This window comes from Quercus robur, chromosome 2 (assembly GCF_932294415.1).
Source record: "Quercus robur chromosome 2, dhQueRobu3.1, whole genome shotgun sequence".
Taxonomy (NCBI): domain Eukaryota; kingdom Viridiplantae; phylum Streptophyta; class Magnoliopsida; order Fagales; family Fagaceae; genus Quercus; species Quercus robur.
In genome coordinates, this window is record NC_065535.1 from 17,047,983 (window position 1) to 17,070,555 (window position 22,573).

At 33.4% G+C, this 22,573-nt stretch overlaps 1 protein-coding gene across 2 annotated transcripts; it reads right to left on the reverse strand.

Moving 5' to 3' along the window:
* Positions 1 to 1,026: 1,026 nt before the first annotated feature.
* LOC126712688 (uncharacterized protein At1g76660) lies at positions 1,027 to 4,813 on the reverse strand. Of its 2 annotated transcripts, XM_050412124.1 has the most exons (4): positions 4,516 to 4,813; positions 2,246 to 3,392; positions 1,326 to 1,555; positions 1,027 to 1,196 (listed from the first exon to the last, which is right to left on the reverse strand). In XM_050412124.1, exons 1-3 carry the CDS (start codon positions 4,552 to 4,554, stop codon positions 1,347 to 1,349), a joined length of 1,395 nt encoding a protein of 464 aa, XP_050268081.1. In that variant the 5' UTR covers positions 4,555 to 4,813; the 3' UTR covers positions 1,027 to 1,196; positions 1,326 to 1,346. The 2 variants fall into 2 exon arrangements, with proteins under 2 accessions (XP_050268081.1, XP_050268080.1); XM_050412123.1 differs by having other exon boundaries at positions 1,027 to 1,555.
* Positions 4,814 to 22,573: the final 17,760 nt, after the last annotated feature.

The following is a 22,573-nucleotide window of genomic DNA, read 5'->3' on the forward strand; positions in this document are numbered from 1 at the left end:
TTGTCAACTAAAATTATTTAAAAGACAATTCCAAATAAAAGAGAGAAAAATCAAAGCAAAAACTAATATTTTCAAATAACATGTATAAAAAAAAATAATTATCTCAAATTCTTACTTTCAATGGCTATGAACATGATTTTAAAAACCAAACCGGGGTAAAACCGTTTTGAAGTCTGATTCCCGATTCAATCCGGTTTTTGACTAGTTTTAGCCAATTTTGACCGGTTTTTAAAACTATGTTATGAACTCATCATGCTTAGTAAAAAATTAATCCTTAAAAGGTGATGAATATAACCAGTACACTTTTTCTTTTCTTTTTTAATTGTTAAATGCATTACATATGCACTTACCAATGTAGAGACATTTTATTAGAAATTAGATGTATAACTATTACCATCAAAAATCTTTATAACTTAATTGGCACCTGAGATGTTCAATATTCAAATATTTCGATTCCCATTTTAATTATTGAATTTTAAAATTATAAAATAAAATTTAAAAAAAAACATTTATACGAAACTTCTACCCAGCCCCAGCACATGCAATGCAGCGGCCAGATCATGCACATGCAATGGGGCCGCCGGATCATGAAATAGTAACAGCATCTCCAAAATATAATCCCAAGAGTTGTATAATTATTACTTTAAAAATAAAAAATAGAACTTTTCCAAACCAAACCAAACCATGGTAATGTATATACCCATCATTCTAAAAAGAGAACCCACCTTCCAATTAAAGTAAAGTTAGGTCCCTTGAGCTACTATATGCTTGGAAATCCTCCCAATCCTAAAAAGACTACCCAATCCCCCACACACAACGCCTGAGGTTCAAACTCTGGCCCATTCTCCAACCTTACCTTGCCTAGATTTAATATCTGCCAATGAGCTCAACCAACCCTTCCTAGTATTTTAGTTCATATCCGCCCCATTAAATTTTTTTTTTTTTTTTTTTTTTTAAAGACTTCCATTTGATAAAAAGATTTTTCACAATTAGGACCGTCACAGCCCCCAAAGATAGAACAGAAAATACTCCAGAACATCAGCTAAACTGATGTTGCAATAGTTGTTCCATAGTATAAATGACTTAAACCAGTTGCATTCACCAAATACACATAATTAGATGCGCCACCTATGTAACTTAACAGGAAATAGGAACATAGAGATACATTCATCAATCAGAAAGATCACGTCACACACCTGAGAGAGAGAGAGAGAGAACAGGTTAGATCATAGGTTAGACCATTCCATCTATCACAGAGAACCCCAAACAAAAGTGTATGACCAAAGAAACCTGCAAACTAATTCACATCGGAAACAACTGACAACCTATTTTGAACTGATTCTCAGTCAATGCCAGGCAAAATCTCCTCTGCCTTCTCTTACGCTTCTTCCTCGCCTATAGTCAACTTCTGCATCAGAGCAAGACAAACCCAGCGGGTATTTTCTGCTACCCTTTTTGGATAACTCCATCTTCGAATATATGTCCTCTTCATCAGTCAGAGTACCGGGTGTACTTGATCCAGAGAGATTGCTAGGTTGTCTCCGTGATTTATTATCTGGGTATACATGAAATGAACATTATTGCCAGCAACTATGCTGAAAGGAGGAGGAATCTTATGATAGGATAAAGCACAGATGCATCTTAATAAGCTAAAGACACCTTACAAGGAGACAGACTTACATGCAGTATAAGTGCAATGAAAGAGTTATAGAACATACATTGCCTCAATATAGTTCAAGGCAAGGTACAGCTCCCTCCATGACAAGAACTGTCCTCCAATCCAACCTCCTCCTCCCCCCCCCCCCCAAAAGACCTAGTTAAAATGATTGGAAGGCAACAATCGAACAGGAAAAAAATAGGACAATTCGGCATTAATTGCTGTCTATTCAGAATTTCAACTCCTTCAAAGAGGTCAATGATTTGATGGAGTGTAATTAAGTTTATAATTTAAAGATAACATGAATCAATATGCTATATGTGCTCCTTGCATGAAGCCCAACTCATGAGAAATAAAGACATGTAAACATAATAACAACATAAAACAGGTATGCTCCCATTGATTTTTGAGAAACCATAGAATTGAAAGCTTATGACAGATTAAGGTTGATCAGCTGTTCTAAAAGTCCCTCAACACAACACCCCCCCCCCCCCCCCCCTCCCCCCTTAATTTATTTTCTCCTTTACCGTGATTTTTTGACAACCAATGGAGCAATGTGTAGTTTTAAATCAAGTAATGACAACTCACCTTCATGGCCATTGCATAACACTGGCACATCACAGTATACACCCTCATCAAGGCTTTTTTGACTCCACAAGTTTGTTTGTGTTTTCTGAGCTTTCAGTCCTTCAATCACTGATGCATGTTCTGTATTTTCTTCCATGGGTAGTTTATTAGAGGTAAAAGGAGTCATGGTGAATGAATCCTCTATTACATCATCAGATATCTCCACATATTGGGTGGTAGTAATAATTTCATCTGCACTGAACCCAAAGGATGCTCTGTAAGCTTCTATTTCTTCGACATCTTGCTTGGGGCTCTTATTGTGCCTGTTCTGATGTCCACTTCCACCAGAAGGATAAACATCTGAATCCTTGGACACACTTAACCTCCCGCCAGTATGAGGAAATGGTGGATTATGATCCAGATAGAATTGAGCAAATGTAGCTGGGCAGAAGAAATTAGAATCTTGAGACACCATGGAGGCACTGGTCGTGTCATGCCCAAATAGCCTGCCAGAACCACTCCTTGGATATTTGCCATTTTGGGGAGAAATTGAAGGATCCCATTGTGTGGTAAACTCCCGATCAGGAAACGAGGATCCCATTGGTGATCTGAGACTACCAGCAGGACTTCCTGGATAAAGTGAATATGTTGCTTGAAGATCGTTTGCACCCATGTAATTGGTCTTATTAGTGCCTTTGAGTTCCACTGAAGATGAGAGGAACTGAGCAAAAGGCACATCTGGAGAAGAGGGTGTGGTAAGGTGAGCCAACTCTGGTGGGGGAGTGAGAGGAGCAGTAGATGGCTCAGTTGTAAAGGTTGAAAAAACAGGAGGAGAAACGAGCTGTGTTTCATGGGCATATGGCCCAGTGGCATACATTGTGGATGAAGGACCTCCAGGTGAGTTGGCAGATAATGACAAGAAACTGCTGGGTGATTGAGCTGTTGAAGGGAGTGCAGAATTCGTAAAGGATGCTGGTGACGACGGTGGGGCAAGTAGAGATGGAGCTAGTGCGGTAGCCTGATTGGTCAACCCAGCCGCTTGAGGTCCATTTGGCTGGGTTGCGGCTGCATTTCCCTCAGGAATACGAGATGCAGGTACAATACGCCTTCCACCTTTCTGCGTACCAAAACAAGACAATGCACTCCAACATCCTGCCCATCTCTTTCGCTGTCAAGACAGTTAAGCATCATATTTCATTTAACATTTCTAAGTCATCAAAGCCTTTTGGCTTATTGTGTGTTTCTGCATGAATTGAATTTACACAAGAAGATACTCATACTAAATTTTCAACAAAACAGTTCATAGTTGGCCTAAAAATCCGCCCAAGTAGCTCGATGCATTAATTAAATCTTTGTTCATTCTGCCCATCCACCCAGTTCCTTTGTTGCGCATGCATGATCGTGTATATGAAGCCATATAATAAAAATCTAGAAAATTAAACTGACTGAACAATTTTCACTTCACAATAATCTGCTACAATGCAAAATGACATCAAGCTAAAAGGGATATTGAAACTACAATTAGCAGTCAAAAAAAAAAAAAAAAAAAAAACTAAGAGAAGGGTATTATTTAAAAGAATATCATATTTATTAATGCTTAATACCATATCATGCAAAGATTTTAAGGGGAAAAATGAGGAGATACGCTTTATAATAGTTAATAATGACCTAAAATGAAGTGGGATAATGGTGTTTTCACAATTGGGTCAGTTGGATTAATCCCTCTTGAAGTATATGTTTTGGAGATCTAACTCAAAGAAAAGCCTAAAAATAATGTTGACGTTGACAAGCAAAATATAACTAGGATAGCGTGAACTCTTTGAGTAAGTGGGTCAAAGCCAAAGACAGTTTCCATCAGATCTGACAGCTAATTTTGTGAAACTGATGCATTCATTTTCTGGTAAAATAAATTACCAAAGGCAAACCCTTTTCTAAGTGTAATCCAGAGCCTGAAAGTCTCTCTGAGTAAACAACAATTTTTTTTTCTTTGTCTTCAACTTAGTACAACTAAACTTAGAGAATTACACAAGTGGTTAATGGAGTTAGTTGTTGTTGTTGGTCCTTTCTTTTTTGGGCTAATTAATCAAATGGGTACCAGTGCCAGCCCAGATCTGGGCAACAAACTAAATGCGAATGCTTAAACACAGGTTTTGAGTCGAAAACCAAAACCCAAATAGAAAATGCAAAAATCCAAAACAAAAACCCAGATCTGACATCAAATCAAAGCCCCCAAAAGACAAAAAAGAATGAACGAAGAACCAAAAAAATCAAGACAGAGAGAGAAGCAGTACCCGTTCTTGCTGAGGGAATCTATTTTGCTCCGAACCCATGTATTATACAGAGCTGAGACACTGAGTGAGTGAGTTAGTGAGCTATCTTCAGCTTCTTCTTGCTGTTCTTTTAATATTAGTTAATAGTGGGTTTGAATTTTTGTTGTTGTTGTTGTTGTTAGTTAGAGAGTGCAGTAACTAACACACCCCAAAGAAACCATTCTCACATTTCTTAAGCAGAAGCTGACACCATTTAGATTTTGCTCCAAAGAAAGAGAAAGGAAAAAAGAAAAGTTTGGGAAAGAAAGATCGATCAAAATTAATTTAATGATAGTACTACGAATAAAAATAAATAAAAACAAAAGAAAAAGGATATTGATATATTAATTAATTATTGATTAGAGGACAAGGAAAGACAAAAGCGAAAAAAGATTCAAGTGATAGAGATGGAGAGATAAAAAAGAAAGTGGCCCACCAGTGTGTTGTTGTGTGTGAGAGTGTTAAAGAGAGAGAGAGAGAGAGACGATACTAGTTTTTTCCTTTTTTAAGTTTTTTATTTATTTAAAGAATTATTGTAGTGTGTGATTCGACTTTGAATAAATTTATTTTTTTTTTTAAATAAATTGTGTACAAATGTAATTGTATTTTGAAAAAAATTAAGTTTTAAAAAGTTATACATAATAATAAATTGGAATTTTAAGTTACGACAAAGTTAATGACTAACAGCTATAATCTATAATTTATAATATATATATAAAATTAAAGATATTTTTTTTGAAAACATAAAACTAAAAATATTTGACTTTTGATTAACTATATACTGTAATATTTTACCACATAAACTTTCGTGTCCTCGCAATCTTACATATAGATTTTTTAATATATATATTTTATTGGACTTAAATTTTATTATATATTTAAACACTCTGTGTAATTATATAATAGTTTCTTTAAAAAATGATATAATAGATAATTCAATATACCAACACAGTCATCTAAATATTTAATACTAATAATTATTATTATTATTATATATAATAAAAGATATTTGACTTTTGGTAACCATATAATATTTTGCCACGTAAGGTTTTTTGTCCTCACAATCTTAAATTTCAATTTCTAATTTTTTTTTTATTGGATTTAAATTCTATTGTATAGCTAAACCCTCAATTAAATTATATAATACTTCTTTACAAATTTGAAATAACAGAAGAAAAAAATGTATATAATATTTCAATATACAAACATAATCCTACTAAATATATATATATATATATATATTAATAATTATTTTATATATATAATAGATTCATATAAAAAAATCATCATCATAAATACTTACTAATAAATATCATAATTTCTCTATTAAAAAAAATGTCATATCCACAACACTTTTACAACAAATTATAAGTGGCATATTGTTATGGATTGTTATTAATAGATAAAAAAGTAATTTCAGTAGTAGGTTTAAATTAGAATCAATAACGATTCAAAAAAAAATTTAGAATCAATAACAACTTAGCATACATGATTTATTGTAAGAATCTTGTAAACATTGCACTTCTCTTATAAAATCATAATTATCAAATTTCATATATAAACATAATCAAAATAAATATTTATTATTAATTCTCATAATTTTTCCCACACCCTACAAATACTTGTACTTATACTTGTACTTGTAAAAAAACCATCGCATTAAGAGTGTGTAGTGATATTACATTTAGTTAATAAAACCACATTATTGAATTTAAGATACGGTAGGTAGTTATACTTAAGTTTTATCCCTTTCTCCTTTTATTATTGTTTTAATGCATTTATTATGTAAAGAATAAATTTGATATTTATAGGGTTTGGGGAAAAGGTCATTGAATTATTAGCTTTTTTTTTTTTTTTTAGCGGATAAGCTAGAACTTTTTTTTTTTTTTTTTTTGGAGTTGAGAGTGAAGCGAAGCAAGAGTTTAGTGTAGAGAGCAGAGAAAATAGGAAAAGAGACGGCATTACATTAAAGTTAGAGCTTTTAAGGAGGTGGTGGTGGGCTGGGCCCGGTAAGGGTTTTTGGAGTGGGGCCCGTAAAAGATGATGATGCTCCTTTAGTTTTACATAATACATTACATTACATGTGCTGCCCCTCCTTCCTTGCACTTCCCCTACCAACATTATTCACACATAAAGACAGGAATAACGAGTGTGTATTTACTGTCATTTTCCCCTATCCAAATCTCCATCCCTATCCAAACACGTATCCAACACGTTTAATACATTGAATGAGAATTAGTTCATTAATATTTTCTCTGTCCCACTTTTTTTTGTCTTGTTTGAAAAGTCAAACTTTTTAAGGAAACATCATTTATTGTCTTATCTACCTTTTAAAAATATATAAGTTTTCAAAACTACCCTTAAAAAAATTTATCAAAAAATTAAATTAGTAAATTAATAGGGGTATAATAGGAACATTAGTAAATTAATGATTTTTATTTTTAGAAACAGGACAATATTTTGAGATATCTCAAAATTGAATAAAAGACAAAAAAAGTGAGACGGATGGAGTATTAATTATTAGTAAGAATAAAAGATATTATAATTAAATAATTATTCTTATTCGTAAGAAGTTTGGTTTTTTAAATTATTATTATTTGTAAGAATAAAATATATTTTTATTAAATAATTATTTTTGATTCTTAAGTTCGGTTATTAAATTAATTGTTATATACAAAAAGTTTGTAAAAGATGCTAAATGAATAGTTGTTTCATATTGCTTAGGAAAGAGTATTGTGTGTGTGTGTGACTCTGTGTGTGTGTGTGTGTATATATATATATATTTTTTTTTAGAAAAAAAAAGTATTATATATAGTATAACTTGTCGCACATTTCCATAAAAATTATCATAAATTTTTAGTAGAGTTTGTGATTTACTTTTACTTTAGAACCACATTCTCTCTCTCTTGAGTGCATTTGTTTCTATAAAAAATAAAAAATAAAAATTGTTACACTTAATAATAAATAACTGTTATAAGTTACAACCGTTTTAGAAAAAAAATAATTATTTCTCAATTTTAGTGGAGTTTGTGATGTGTTTTTATTTTAGAACTCGATTCTCTCTCTCGTGTGTGTTTGTTTATATTAACAAAATTTAAAAATTATTACACTTACTAAAAAATAACTATTATAAGATACTTCAATTTAAGGTATAACTATTCCCAATGATAAAGATGCAACAAAATAACAAAATATCCGATACACATGAATAATCCGCCCAATGTGTGCTCATTTGCTAGTTCTTTTATTAAAGCATTATCCAAAATTTAAGAGCTAGTCATACTTCTTTATAGTTTGGAGAAGATAGACATGATACATCTTAAATTCAATGTTTTCTTTTTTACTCCACAATACATTTATCTATACTACTATTTAAAGGGTTTCCCCCTGTTTGGATTCCTAATTTTTTTAGTTCAAAAATGTCCCTACACCCTTATGTTTAAGTAGAGACAAAACTAAAGGGCAATCTGGTAAAGATGCATCTATACTATTATTTAAGGGGCTTCCCCTGTTTGGATTCCTAATTTTTTTTGTTCAAAAATACCCCTACACCCTTATGTTTAAGTAGACACAAAACTAAAGGACAATCTGGTAAAAATGCAACTCTAACTTCCACTAAAACATTGCCTAAAAAATAAGACCACTCTCCTATTAATTTTCAAATTGATTTATTCACTTTTAAATTAAATTTTCAAAATAAAAATTATATATATAATAAAATAGGACCACTAACAAAAAAAAAAGACGCATCCCACGCACAAAGCGCGTGTGATGAGGCTAGTATACAATAATATCTCTGGGTATAAAATTTAATAAAATTAAATATAAAACCTCGAAGATATCTTAATTTCAGATCATCATCTTAACCAACTATTCGACGTATTTATGTTTACATGCTACTGAAATCCTTGTGTTTAGGTGGAAAAGGAAAAGCTAAAGAATAATTCCTAAAGGGTTGTGAAAAGAAAAGCCTTGAAGGGGACATGTTGAGGGAAAGAAATGGTTCTTAATGTTGTATCACCCATTAAATTTTAATCATATAGTTATTTTAGGTTGAAATTTAACCATAGTTAGAGAAAGATAATAGTGTTTGTAGTTTGTACTATATGGTCAATGTGACTGCATGCTTAAATTTAATTTAAAAATTATAAATTACAGACCTAAATAATTGTAATTGAATTCTTTTCTTAAAAAAAAAAAAAAAAATGTTATGTGCATAACATTTTTACAACAAACCATAGATGGAAAGTTATTATTGGTGAGTAAAAAATTGATGTCAATAGTGGGTCTAAATTAAAACTAGTAAGTAGTAATAGCTTACTACTTAAAATTTATTGTAAAAATATTATGGACACAATATTACTCTAAAAAATATTTATCAAAAAATGATATGATGGAAATAGAAATACTATGTTTATAACATTTTTCATAACAAATTATAAGCGGTAGATTGTTACTGGTGGGCAAAATAATAAGTTCAGTAGAGGGTTTAAATTAGAATTAGTAACAACTTACTACCTAAAATTTGTTATAAAAATGTTGTAAACACTAAACATAGCACTTCTCATCGAAAGAATGAAATCAGGCTGGTCAAAACGGGCACCCATTTTACAAATTTACAGTCAATTCCGAAGGACAAGTCACGTGTCCGACTTCAACTAGGCCCGTTATGTTAGACATAGCCCGTCTACAATAGCCGGGATTTGTTTTATAAGGCCGCATTGGGCCCACTTCAAGAGTCATATATGCATAGTGGTGGGCCTCATGCATTCCCCAAACAAAACACAATCAAGAAAAAAAGTCATGAAGGAAGATTTTTTTTTTCTTTTTCCCTTTTTTGTGGATCAGATTGCATGTCCTCATGCATGATGACATGCAATCTGATCGGGCTAATTTTTTAATAATACAAATAAAGACATGATCAAAAAGAAAGAACGAGAAACGATTTTTATACTTTGCTCTTTAAAATTTGTCTTTTATATCAATTATTTCTTGAATTTTCAAATTAAACTATTATACTAATAGTATTACTTTCATAATGTTTCTGACAATGTGTTGCATTCACCTTTGATTTTGAAAATCAAGTATAAATTTGACAAATGAATGTGAAAGGAAAAAAGGAAATATAAAACATTGTGAAAGAAATTTTGGAAAAATAGGTTAGCTGCTAAACTCTATTTTGAAATTTATGTCCTCTGTCAATCTAGGATTCCATCAATTATCAACAGAGTGGATAAGTGATGCACCAGAGAATTGAAAACTTCGACTTTATTAAATACTAGACATAAAATTGAAATCGATTTGAACTTACACTGCTTCGAAGAAAATTTATGTGCACCTAAAAAGCATGAAAGTGATCTTGAATATACTAGGGACTGGAAGCAGCTATTCAAGCTATCAAATTTTGCACATGAAGTGGGCTTACGTGACAACATTTTGGAAGGAGATACAATCACTTTCATGATTATACCTCTTTGAATACAAACCCAATTGACTTAGGCTCATAGTGTAAGTCCAATGGACTTAGTCACATAGTGTGGGTTACTTGTATAACACATATTGTCTACCTATACAAGGCAGACTCATGTACTCTATTGCTTACAGTTTTATACATAGTCTTTCAGACTTTAACATGCTTTGCTGATCTTCACTAAGCCTCCTCTACCGAGATACTTCGGTGCTTTGACTTCAAACTCAAAATTTTTTTTTTTTTTTGGGAGAATAAACTTCCAAACTTAAGTTGACATCACTTCATCCAACATGAGTTTGAGGGGGGCTATGAGTATATAAGCCCAATGGACTTAGGCCTATAGTGTATTTTACTTGTACAATATATATTGTCTACCTATATAAAAGTATAAACCAGACTCTTGTACTCTGTTACTTACTTACAGTTTTATACATAATTTTTTAGAATTTTACAATACTAGAGGCGGACAAGGAAGATGATTCATGGCTGGGTACATTAGCTACTGAAGCAAAGCTTAGTCTGCACAGGTTTTGGAATTGGGAGATCAGACATACAAGAAGGGCTGCCAACAAAGTGGCTCATACATTATCAAGATACTCACATGTAGTTTTCACTTTTACAAGTTGTTTTAGAACAATAATTTTTATCATATTTTTTCCCATAACTATTTTATGTGCCAAATTGTGATTAGTTGTTTATCACTTTCACATAAACTTATCAGGCCACCACTCACAATCACCCACATGCTAAAATAGTTATGGTAAAAAGTGTAAAGTTTGTACTCCTAGAATTTTTGCACTTTTATAACTTGGATAGAGGGCCCTTCAAATTTTCCTTCGGAACACTTGAATAATGATGCAATCCATTTGAGTCGAGTGAAATGAAGATAAGTTGGTTTTCATCATCATCAACAACAAAAAAACGTGAAAGTTGATACACACAAATAGGTTCAAATTTATTAGTTAATGGAATAAAAGTTTTTTATATACATATAGCCATATATACACACATATAGGTTCTGTGGGGCCAAAGAATTTATGATCCCGGCCCACTTTACATGAGGGCCCAAGGCCCGAGCCGAGGAGAGGCATTGTCGAGGACATTCAATGAAAGGCCAAATGGCCTAGGGATATAGCCGAGGACGATTTTGTCTTCGGCATCCCAAAGCGCTCCTAAAAAAAAGGGGCGATCACAGTGTAAAAGCGGCCCACGTAAAAGGCTGCCAATACTATAATTAAGTACTCTGTGCCTGACAGGTCCATGCTCTTCACCGTGCTCTTCAGTTTTTACAACCAACCCCAACCACTTTGGGTATAGGCTGAAAGGACAGGTACCAGACCTAAAAAGCGAAACCTACACGTCGACGCATAAGAGAAGGGAAAGACTAGTATAAAAGAGAGGGAAACAACCAAGAAAAAAGGGGGGACAGATCGTTTCCCAGACCATTGAGCCCTAAAAAGGGGAGAATAATTAGAATATAAAACTCCTCGGACGAGGTCCAAAGACCGGAGCCACTTAGGTTGTGTTGGAAAAGAGTCTTATTAACCATGAAAACCATGACTAACCACTGTCCGGTGACCAAGGCCTAACCTTTCAGCCCACGCTCTACAAATTTTATTGTTTGGGCCTTTAATGTACGAACCCAAAACCAGTTTGGGATCGTTACAAATTGAGTCCTTACAATTAGCGCCGTCTGTGGGAAAGGCTTGTACGTTGGCACAGGCGGTGGATTGAGCTCCTATCAAACAAAGGCTTGCGGAAGCCCCTCCATCACTTCCAGCAGCCTGCTGTTGTTGCCCTAATATAAAGTTCTACTAGGGGCTACGCTTCGAAGCGCTAGTGGCGTGGACAGTTCTAGGGGCTTCCAACGTCAGGTCAACGCCCCACACCTTGGCCGAAGGGATAATCCTTGATACTTAAAGAAAAACTATAAGTTTTGGACAGAACCAAGGTATTGCATGGTCCTCGGACTCAAGCCTATGGGGAAACCAACTACTTAAAGAAAAATTATAAGTTTTGGACAGAACCAAGGTATTGTATGGTCCTCGGACTCAAGCCTATGGGGAAACCAACTACTTAAAGAAAATCTAAGTTTTGGACAGAACCAAGGTATTGCATGGTCCTCGGACTCAAGCCTATGGGGAAACCAACTACTTAAAGAAAATCTAAGTTTTGGACAGAACCAAGGTATTGCAGGGTCCTCGGACTCAAGCCTATGGGGAAACCAACTACTTAAAGAAAAACTATAAGTTTTGGACAGAACCAAGGTATTGCATGGTCCTCGAACTCAAGCCTATGGGGAAACCAACTACTTAAAGAAAAACTATAAGTTTTGGACAGAACCAAGACATTGCATGGTCCTCAGACTTAAGCCTATGGGGAAACCAACTACTTAAAGAAAAACTATAAGTTTTGGACAAAACCAAGGTATTGCATGGTCCTCGGACTCAAGCCTATAGGGAAACCAACTACTTAAAGAAAATCTAAGTTTTAGACAGAACCAAGGTATTGCATGGTCCTCGGATTCAAGCCTATGGGGAAACCAACTACTTAAAGAAAAACTATAAGTTTTGGACAGAATCAAGGTATTGCAGGGTCCTCGAACTCAAACCTATGGGGAAACCAACTACTTAAAGAAAAACTATAAGTTTTGGACAGAACCAAGGTATTGCATGGTCTTTGGACTCAAACTTATGGGGAAACCAACTACTTAAAGAAAATCTAAATTTTGGACAGAATAAGGTATTGCATGGTCCTCGGACTCAAACCTATGGAGAAACCAACTACTTAAAGAAAATATAAGTGAAGGACAGAACCAAGATATTGTATGGTCCTCGGATTCAAACCTATGGGGAGATTAGTCATTAAAAAATGGATCAAGTCCTTGACAGAATGGAAATCCCTCCCTGTCCTCGGATCCCCAGCTCTAAGGAGACTAATGCAAACGAGTGTTTAGGCACGTTACAGTCACGCCTCGGCCCTCGGACCGGATGCCAAAAATGGTTAAGGCTATGAATGCTGTCAGGAACGTGGCAAAGCATCCTAGTACTCGGCGACCCTCTCGGATAGTTCATTTTGGGTTACCCATCCTCGGATGATCACCTCATACGCAATACAGAGCATTCAACTGTTATCTCGGTTAGTCTTATATGTATAACCTTCTTCAGGTCAGTATTATTGTGTCTGTTAATCTCAATAAGTTCAAAATAATAGCTTTTTGTTAACAAGGGTTTTGGCCCTAAATATCGTTCAAAAAAAAAAAAAAAAACCAGCACATCTATTCATAAAATAACTATTGCAGAAAAGAAAGAATACGCAGAATAAAATAAAGTCATATTTTATTAAGATAAAGAAATAGTACAGCGTACAATGAGGGGCTTAAATAAACCTGTACCAAAAGCTAACTACAGAAGCAAAAAGAAAAGCAAAAAGGAAAAAGATACAAGGGAACAATAAATTTTTCAAAAATTCTGCCCTAGAAGCGACTAAGCATGTTAGGATGGCCCCATTGATGGTAGGGGAGAAGAAGCAGAAGAAGAAGCGGGAGCACCAGGATGTCCCTAGTGATGGAAGAGAAGAAGAAGCGGAGGCAAAAGAGGGCACCAGCGAAGAAGAAGAGGAGGAAGCAGGGATGTCTAGTCCCCGTACCAGCTTTGACTCCCATCAGGCAAGTGCCATATTAGCAGCGCTCGAGAGAGAGCGGATGGTATCGACAATGAGAAACCCCAGTGCTGTCGCACCAAAAATCTGACGTGACCAACACCTGTTTCGGATTTTGGCTGAAGGAAGAAGAGACTTCTTTCCCGCCTTGTCAAGGGGGAGAAGTGCCTTGAGTCTCTGCCTCCCTTGCCCCGATCGAGACATCTTGAGTCTTGGAGAGACCCAGTGCTTCTAGAGAGGATGTAGTCCTTTCACCCCATCTTAGCCTCAACCATATCACTCCTTAAGGCTTAATCACACTGGCAGTGAGGACTTTGAGCACAGCTGGAGGTTTAGGGGTTTGAAAAGATTGAGGGGTCTGTACGTAAAGGAAATGACCTCCTACCTTGCTTCTTATATGGAAGGCAAGTCTGGTGGCATTTAATCTGTACAGATTTCCAAGAAAAACTACAAACGAGATAATCTCCACTTGACTCCCAATGCCGTCTACAACCGTTAGATTTGCGCTGCCTCGTAAAGGGAACTTATTAAAGACGCGCCTCGTGCACTGAAACGACATAAACGCGACGTGAGTAAAACTAAAGGAATGTCTCATAACCAAGGGCATTTCCCAGGTAGATGAAGAGACACCGACATTGATGAAGGACAAAGCTGGGCAAGCCGTGATATAGGCCTGACATCACCAAAACCCTCCTCTCCGACTAAGGGGTCGGACAGTAGGATTTTGAGGAGCTATTGTGGGGCCAAAGAATTTATAACCCTGGCCCACTTTACATGAGGGCCCAGGGCTCGAGTCGAGGAGAGGCATTGTTGAGGACATTCAATGAAAACCCAAATGGCCTAGGGATATAGCCGAGGACGATTTTGTCCTCGGCATCCCAGAGCGCTCCTAAAAAAAAGGGGCGAGCACAGTGTAAGAGCGGCCCACGTAAAAGGCTGCCAATACTGTAATTAAGTACTCTGTGTCTGACAGGTCCATGCTCTTCAGCTTTTACAACCAACCCCAACCACTTTGGGTATGGGCTGAAAGGATAGGTACCAGACCTAAAAAGCGAAACCTACACGTGGACGCATAAGAGAAGGGAAAGACTAGTATAAAAGAGGGGGAAACAGCCAAGAAAAAAGGGGGGACAGATCGTCTCCTAGACCATTGAGCCCTAAAAAAGGGGAGAATAATTAGAACATGAAACTCCTCGGACAAGGTCTAAGGACCGGAGCCACTCAGGCCGTGTTGGAAAAGAGTCTTGTTAACCATGAAAACCATGACTAACCACTGTCCGGTGACCAAGGCCTGGCCTTTCAGCCCACGCTCTACAAATTTTATTGTTTGAGCCTTTAACGTACGAACCCAAAACCAGTTTGGGATTGTTACAAATTGAGTCCTTACAGATTCAAATTTATTAGTTCATGGAATACAAGCTTTTTATGTACATATAGCCATATTGGAGTTATTAAAACTAATATTTTTGTGGAAAATAATAGAGTCAATACATATATTAATTAGAAACTGGAATTTTATAAATGGGAGCTGAAATATTAATAAATATAAAATTGAATCAATTCAAAAGTGTTATACAAGAAATATGAAGAGCTCGGGGGCCAATCATATATCTTTTGAAAAATTTAGGAAAATTTAGGGGTAATTCTCTAATATGTGAGATTTTTTTTGGGGGGGGGGGGGGAGATCCTTCTAAGTGGTTCCACGCTTATATAAATTTTATATAAGAAAATATTTTTATTTAAAATAATAATATGACAATTTTCCTCATGTTTAGTTTGGAAGCATTTTACATAAAAATCATCAAAACAAATTAAATATTTGAGAATTCACTAAAATTAATCTTAACCATTTAGATTTCCTAACTTCTTTGAGTGGCATGTAAATAAATAAATAAATATATTAGCTTCATCACACGTGCTTTGCGCGCGTGATGAGGCTTTTTTTTTGTAGCAATTTTTTTTTTTTAAAAAAAAAAACCTATGTATATATATATATATATATATAATTTTTATTTTGAAAATCTAATTTATAAGTAGATAAAGCAATTTGAAAATCAACAGAAGAGTGACCCTATTTTTTAGGCAATGTTTTAGTGGGAGTTAGAATTGTATTTTTACCAGATTGTCCTTTAGTTTTGTCTCTACTCAAACATAGGGGTGTAGGTGTCTTTTTGAACAAAAAATATGAGGATCCCAAGTAGGGGAAGCCCTTTAAATAATAATATATGTAGGGGCCAGTTATCTAGAAGGTACTATTAAAACTGTACGAATTGGGCCTATGGCCCAATCCGAGGATGGTCAAATAAGGTTATAATGGGAATGGTATAAGAAGAAGAAATAAGGATTGTATATGATAGTCTAAAATATGTCCGAGGAGAAAAGTCATCTCGGAAACAGAGATTCGAGGTCAGTAAGAATGTTTCATCATCCTGGTCATCTTTCAAGGCTGCATCACGATTAGGAGTCAGACATTGGATAAGGGATGAGTAAAAGGAGGCAAAAAATATCTTTAAAAACTGCTTCCTCCACATTAAATGTATCCAAGCTAACTCTCTGGCCGCATTAATGTGGAGGTGATACCTGAACAGTAGTTAAGCAGCCTTACAGCTGCTAGTTGAAGGTTCTAGGAGGTGTTGGATGGGACAAGAGGGAGTTCCTAGAAACTAACCTACACATGTATGGTAGGGATGATACCAAAATTATAGTATATAACATGGAGAAGTGGCCCAAATGAGGGGGCATCAAGAAATCTTTGTAATAATCCTTTGAATTCTTGTAACATTGATCATCAACTGGGTATTATAATATAGCTTCTCGGACTGTGCCGAGGACAAATTTTCTCTTTTCATTAGTGTTGATTCTCTTAAATAAACAACTATTATTGTCTTTCTTACCAAACAGAACTAGTTCTTATACCCACGTTTTACAAATTCATTGTTTGGGCTTATTGGGTTAAAACTCAATCCTATATTGGGTCTAATCCAAATTCTGCCCTTACAGTATATATATATATATATATATATATATATTTATAACCAACATTGTAGTATTTATTCTATGTAATCTAAAAGATTACTAATAGGATAAATACATTTATTTTATTATATTAATTATTTTTAAAGTGGTGCATTAATTATTTAAGTATAATAAAATTTTTATATCATTTTTCTAAGATTTATAGAAGAAATATATAATTTATTTGAAATATGTTATTCTTCCTCAAATTTAGTTACTTTTGCCGCAATTGAAAAAAAAAAAACCCAATAAAAGAAAAAAAATTAATGACACAATAAAAAAAAAGAAAAAAGAAACCCAAATGATTGAAGGATATTTGAATTTTTAATTTATCAAAATGATATTTCCATTCTTGAGTAGCCATAAAGCATGACTATATTATGCAATTATTAAATTTGAAAACATATGATCAAATCACTAAAACCCTACTTTGTCTTTCTATTTTGTAAAACACTTAAGATTACAATATTTTACTAGAAAAATTATTGAAATATTGGAGTAAACTAATGACAAATGCATCGCATATTATGTGATAACTCAGCTAATTATATGAAATTGTCATTAACCTACAATACTCACAAAAGAAAACTAGAAAGCATATTGAAAATTTTACTTAAAAAAGTCAAAGTTTTTAACTATCAATATATGAAATTGTGTCACTAAAAATTCTATCATTTCATTTTAATTGCAAAAATATGGTGTAAAAGAAAGTTAAAATACACTTGATGAAAAGCATACAAATCAAATGCATCAGCTTTTTATTTATAAAAAAGAAAGGCATTTCCTATTTAGGTAAGGTTGGAATTTCGAACCCTGATCATTTTTAAGAGACATCTGGTACAAGATTTTCTTTTTACTAAATAAAAATTCTTGTACAAGTTCGTGGAGTGGTGGTGTTTCTTTTTACTGAATAAGAATTCTGGTACAAGTTTGTGGAGCAGTGGTGTTGTTAGAGATCACTATAGTAAGTGGTTATGGTTTTTCATAACATATTGATGTGATCACAAGTGTGATGATAGAGCTTTGGACACTCAGGGATATTGAATTGGATGTTCTTGATATTGGTTTCCTTTATCTATACTAGCTAAAATTCGTGTATTTAATGAAGTGAATAAATGTGCAAACACTTTGGTTACTTTTGGGAGAATACAAATTGGGGATTTTATTATTTTTGAAACTCCCCTGCTACTATTTTAGTATCTTTAGTCTCTAACTTATTCATGTTAGTGAGATATGTATTTCTTAACTACTAAAAAAATTGTAATATTAATATCAATAAAATTTGTTTCAAGTTTCAACATTAGTATGAACTATCTAGTATTATACCACATCCATTTGTCAATGGGAGTAAACCGCCTTAACCAAATACAAAATAGAACCCAATATGGTGGGCATGTGTCCAAAACTTGCCACATTTTCACATCCTATTAGATCTAGTGCTCTTGTGACCCAAAAGCACTAGAGTCAAGTTTTGCTTTACATAAAAATATATTTATAATAAAAAGATAAATCTATGATTTGTGTTCAAAGTTTTATTAATATATCTCTTCGCTTTAATTTTCTTCCAATTATTTTCACCTATTTATTTCCTTTTACTTATAAAAAAATTTATTTTCCCCCACAACTAGACAGATAAGTTAACTTCTCTACTATTATTACTATCATCAAATAACCACCTTTTTAGTTCCGATGGATGAGTTGATACTCAATTAGAGGGATAAAGCTTTGTCTAACCTTCACAGCTAGGTAGTGAACAACTCCATTAACTCATCGATCACTGCTAGTCAATTTGATAAAGACATTAATTCTTAAAATATTAATTTAATTTCTTGGCAAATCAATCCATTATTCCATGGAGAAGAAGGATTTTGAAAAATTGGAGGAATTTCTAGAGCTCCCGCAACCAACACTGGCCAGTGGCCAGATTGAAATTCGGTAGACATTTACCTCAATCAACTTGCCCATACGAACCCTTTACACAAATGCTAAGACTCAAATTTTTTGTATAAAGTTAAAAGCTGCATTAGTATTTTTTATAAAAATAAAAACATAACTCTGATATTATATCAGAATATCATATCAGAAAAAGACAAAAAGTAAGAACTATTATATCATGATAAGATATAGAGAAGACAATAAATAAGACCGAAAGAGAAAACGTAGAGAATTAATTTTTAAATGTTAAAAGCCTGCATCCATAATGGAAAGTCACTGACAAGTTCTGCATTGCAATGGATCTATTGAAGGGCATTTATATTATGTTAAATCCTAAAATAACTCATGATTACAATACTTGCACAATAAGTATTATAATTATGAATACTTTGCTTGCATTCTAAAATGATTAAATACAATGAGCATGGACTAGAGTTATAACTTACATAATCTATATGTGCTTTGATGGATGAGATCTTAATATCTCTAACATCCCCCTCAAACTGAAGGAGGAAACTTGAGGACAACTTGAGTTTGGAAAGAATGTGAAACATTGAAAGAAAGCATAACCAAATTGAATGTAAAGTGGATCAGGTTGGACAGAATTAAATGAAGCATAGATGATAGGCTGAAACAAAGGTGAGATGTGTGCATTGATTTTTGAGGCATGAATGCTTAGCACAATGCATCATTCGTGTGAAGGCTATTAATTAGAAGTGTTGGCTAAAAAACTGTCTAAAATTGATAGAGCCACGTTTTTTGAATAACGCGACATGACCATGATAAAGACAAAAAACCAAAAAGAAAGATTTAGTCAATATGGTTGAGAACACATGATCAAAAATATATCCAAAATCTAGATGCAAAAGAAAGATGCACATGCCCATTAAATGTAGTTGAAACTTGAAATCACTAAAATTTTCTTATTGGAAAATATCAATTCTAAAGTTGTCAACATTATCATTATGGAGTAGATTAGGACAAGCCCTAGAGAATGACTAAAAGTAGTCATAAAAGGACTTTGGATAAAAATAAAAAAAGAATGAATTGTTTGACCCCAAGGAGAGGTTGTCTATAGCAAGCACACTTTGTAGTAACTAGTGGATTCGTATGTCTACTAAACTCTATATTGTAATGAACTCATTAAAGGATATTTATAGTAAGCTAAATCCTAAACTAACCATAAACTAATTTAGTATTACTACAATACTTACATTACAAATAGAATTATGATTGCTTGTACTTCAAGAAAGATTATGATTCCTTCACTTGCACTCCAAGTATGATTAGATATTAGCCCGTTTGAGATGTGATGTAAGTTTCAACTTATTTGAGTTTTTAGCTTTTGTTTTGGTACTATTCATAGGTCATATTGCACTTTTTGGTACTATATATGAATTTCATTATACTATTCAGCTAGCTTTTAACTTTTTTTTTTAACACATTCTACAAAAAGTTTTCAATTTCAACTAAATAAGTTATTCCCAAACAGACCATGACTAAGTCTAGAGTTATATAATATACTTAGGCCTCGATTAGGACTAAGTCTTGATATCTCTAAAATTGTTAACCTTGATCATTAGATGGAAGAGGTTGTATTATAATTATTTATTGCATTGAGAAAGTATGAGAGTGGAAGCAAAGATTGACGTAGTTCGCATTGGATGGCTTGAATACATAGCAAGCTTTACGAGGCTACATCTATACTAAATGCACTTGTTGTGTTACAATTGAGCCTACTAAAGGCAATATATAAAAGAAAACAAACCCTAAACTATCCATAGGCTAATCTTAGGATTTATTTTGTTGTTGTTAAACTTAGGATGTAGTACAAGCTATGATGTGCAGTATAAATGTTGTAGTAGTACAAATTGCACAAGTACATTGACACTAGAATGATATCTCTAATATCCTTTCTTAAAATAAATGTGAAAGCTTGAAGACACCTTAAGTTTGAAATGCAAGATATACCAACGGCCGAGATGTTATTGGTTGGCGGACAATTGGTTTGAGGGGCACATCTACCCCTAAGAGGACTAGCTTGGTCGACAAGAAGTTTAAACATTGAGGGGCGTATCTACCCTTATGACTTATGAGAACTAACTCTCATATTATGCAAAAATCATTTGTTGGATTGAGAAAGTGGGAGAAATAAGAGACAAAAATCGAAAGTAGAAGCAAAGATTAATGTAATCAACTTGACAATCTATATCTACAACAAAAAACCTAAGTAGAAGCAAAGATTAATGTAATCAACTTGACAACCTATATCTACAACAAAAAACCTTACGATAATGGTTGACCTTTTAAGATTCATGTGAATATCGAAAGATTTCCTAGTATTCCCATATTTGGTTGCAAATTATACAAGAGAATCCATATGCTTGAGGGCATATGAATTCCCACTCAATCCTACTTTTGTAGGTATGTGAGTTTGCCTTTAAAAATGTGGCAATACACATTCTCATCCCTGGAAAAAGTTTTATTTTATATAAACTGACAATTTTACCACATCCATCTTTAATCAATAAAAATAAAACTACTCTAACTTAGCAAAAATAAAATAAAATAAAAAATAGAAATATGAAATATGAAATATGATATTTCCTTGATTTGCATCTCTCATTTGGGATTGAGTTAAATGCTAGCAGAAAATAAATTATTTTATTGACAAAACATGATGTCGTGATATGTGATGAATAACATAAATTTTAAATTATTATTTTTGTATTATAGGAAATGTTAGACTATTGTTTTATTATATTTGACTTGACTTATAGTTTATATTATTTTTCTCATTATTTATTTGCAGGAAAAAAAAAAACCCAAAGAAGTATTTTGTTTATAAATCTAAAGATATTTTGAGAATAATAATTAATTATTATAAGATTCCAAAGAATAAACAAATATAGGAATCTCATATTCCTTGGAATCTTAGTAGATTCTTAACCAAACCAAACATAAGAATAATTTCATTCCCAAACGCTATCTCTACCATATCAAATTGTTGAGTTACAATAAACCTATGGGATTTCAATATAAGAAGACTATCTTTAAACTAACTATAGACTAATTCTAGATGTAGGACAAATTCTGATGTGCAATACAAGTACTATAGGATTACAAATTATGTGTGTATATTAAATCTCTATTGCAATCTCTAACAAACATGGTTTAGGACCAGGATCCTACGTAGGATCGTTGAGATGTCTCAAGGATCAGATCACAAGATTGATTAGATGATCGTAAGATTTTACTTTTTATTAGAAGAAAAGGTGAAAAGTCACTAATAATGATGATAACAAATCATTGATTAATTTTATACAAATTAATTATAAGAGACTATAATTACGTATCATATTACAAATACATGAACAAATGACAAACTTTAGTCTTCAAATTTATAACCTGATAGCAACCACGTCATCCATGGGAAAGAGAATACTTATCAAATAAATAAATAAATAATCCATGAAAAAGAGAAGTAGCAAGTTTAAGACTTATTAAAGAGAAAATGAAATAGAACAGCAAGTAAAAAGGATTAGCAATAAATTGATAAACCAAAACAGGATTAACAACCTCGTCTTATTTATGCTATGCTTTCTAAGCTAAATTTCATTAAGTTTTCATATGTACTCAAAATAAAGTCAGACAGCCAGACTCATAACAACAAAATAGCTTGGATAAAAATTAAAGCACATCTACTTGAATGAGTTTTTCTTTCTTTTTTGATATGTAATTTGCATACCCATCAACACAGAGCTAATATATGGCAACAACAATTCTCAATACGGCATCTATCTCAAATGAAGAATTTTAGGGTTCTAGCTAAAAAGAAAATGACAAATTGGAATTGAAGGAAATAGAGTTTTCTTTTGAAGCTTTTCATTTCATTTTATGGACTTTAGGCTAACTGAAGGTTGCTTTTGGACCAAGTAGCAAATTCCTTTCATTTTGGGC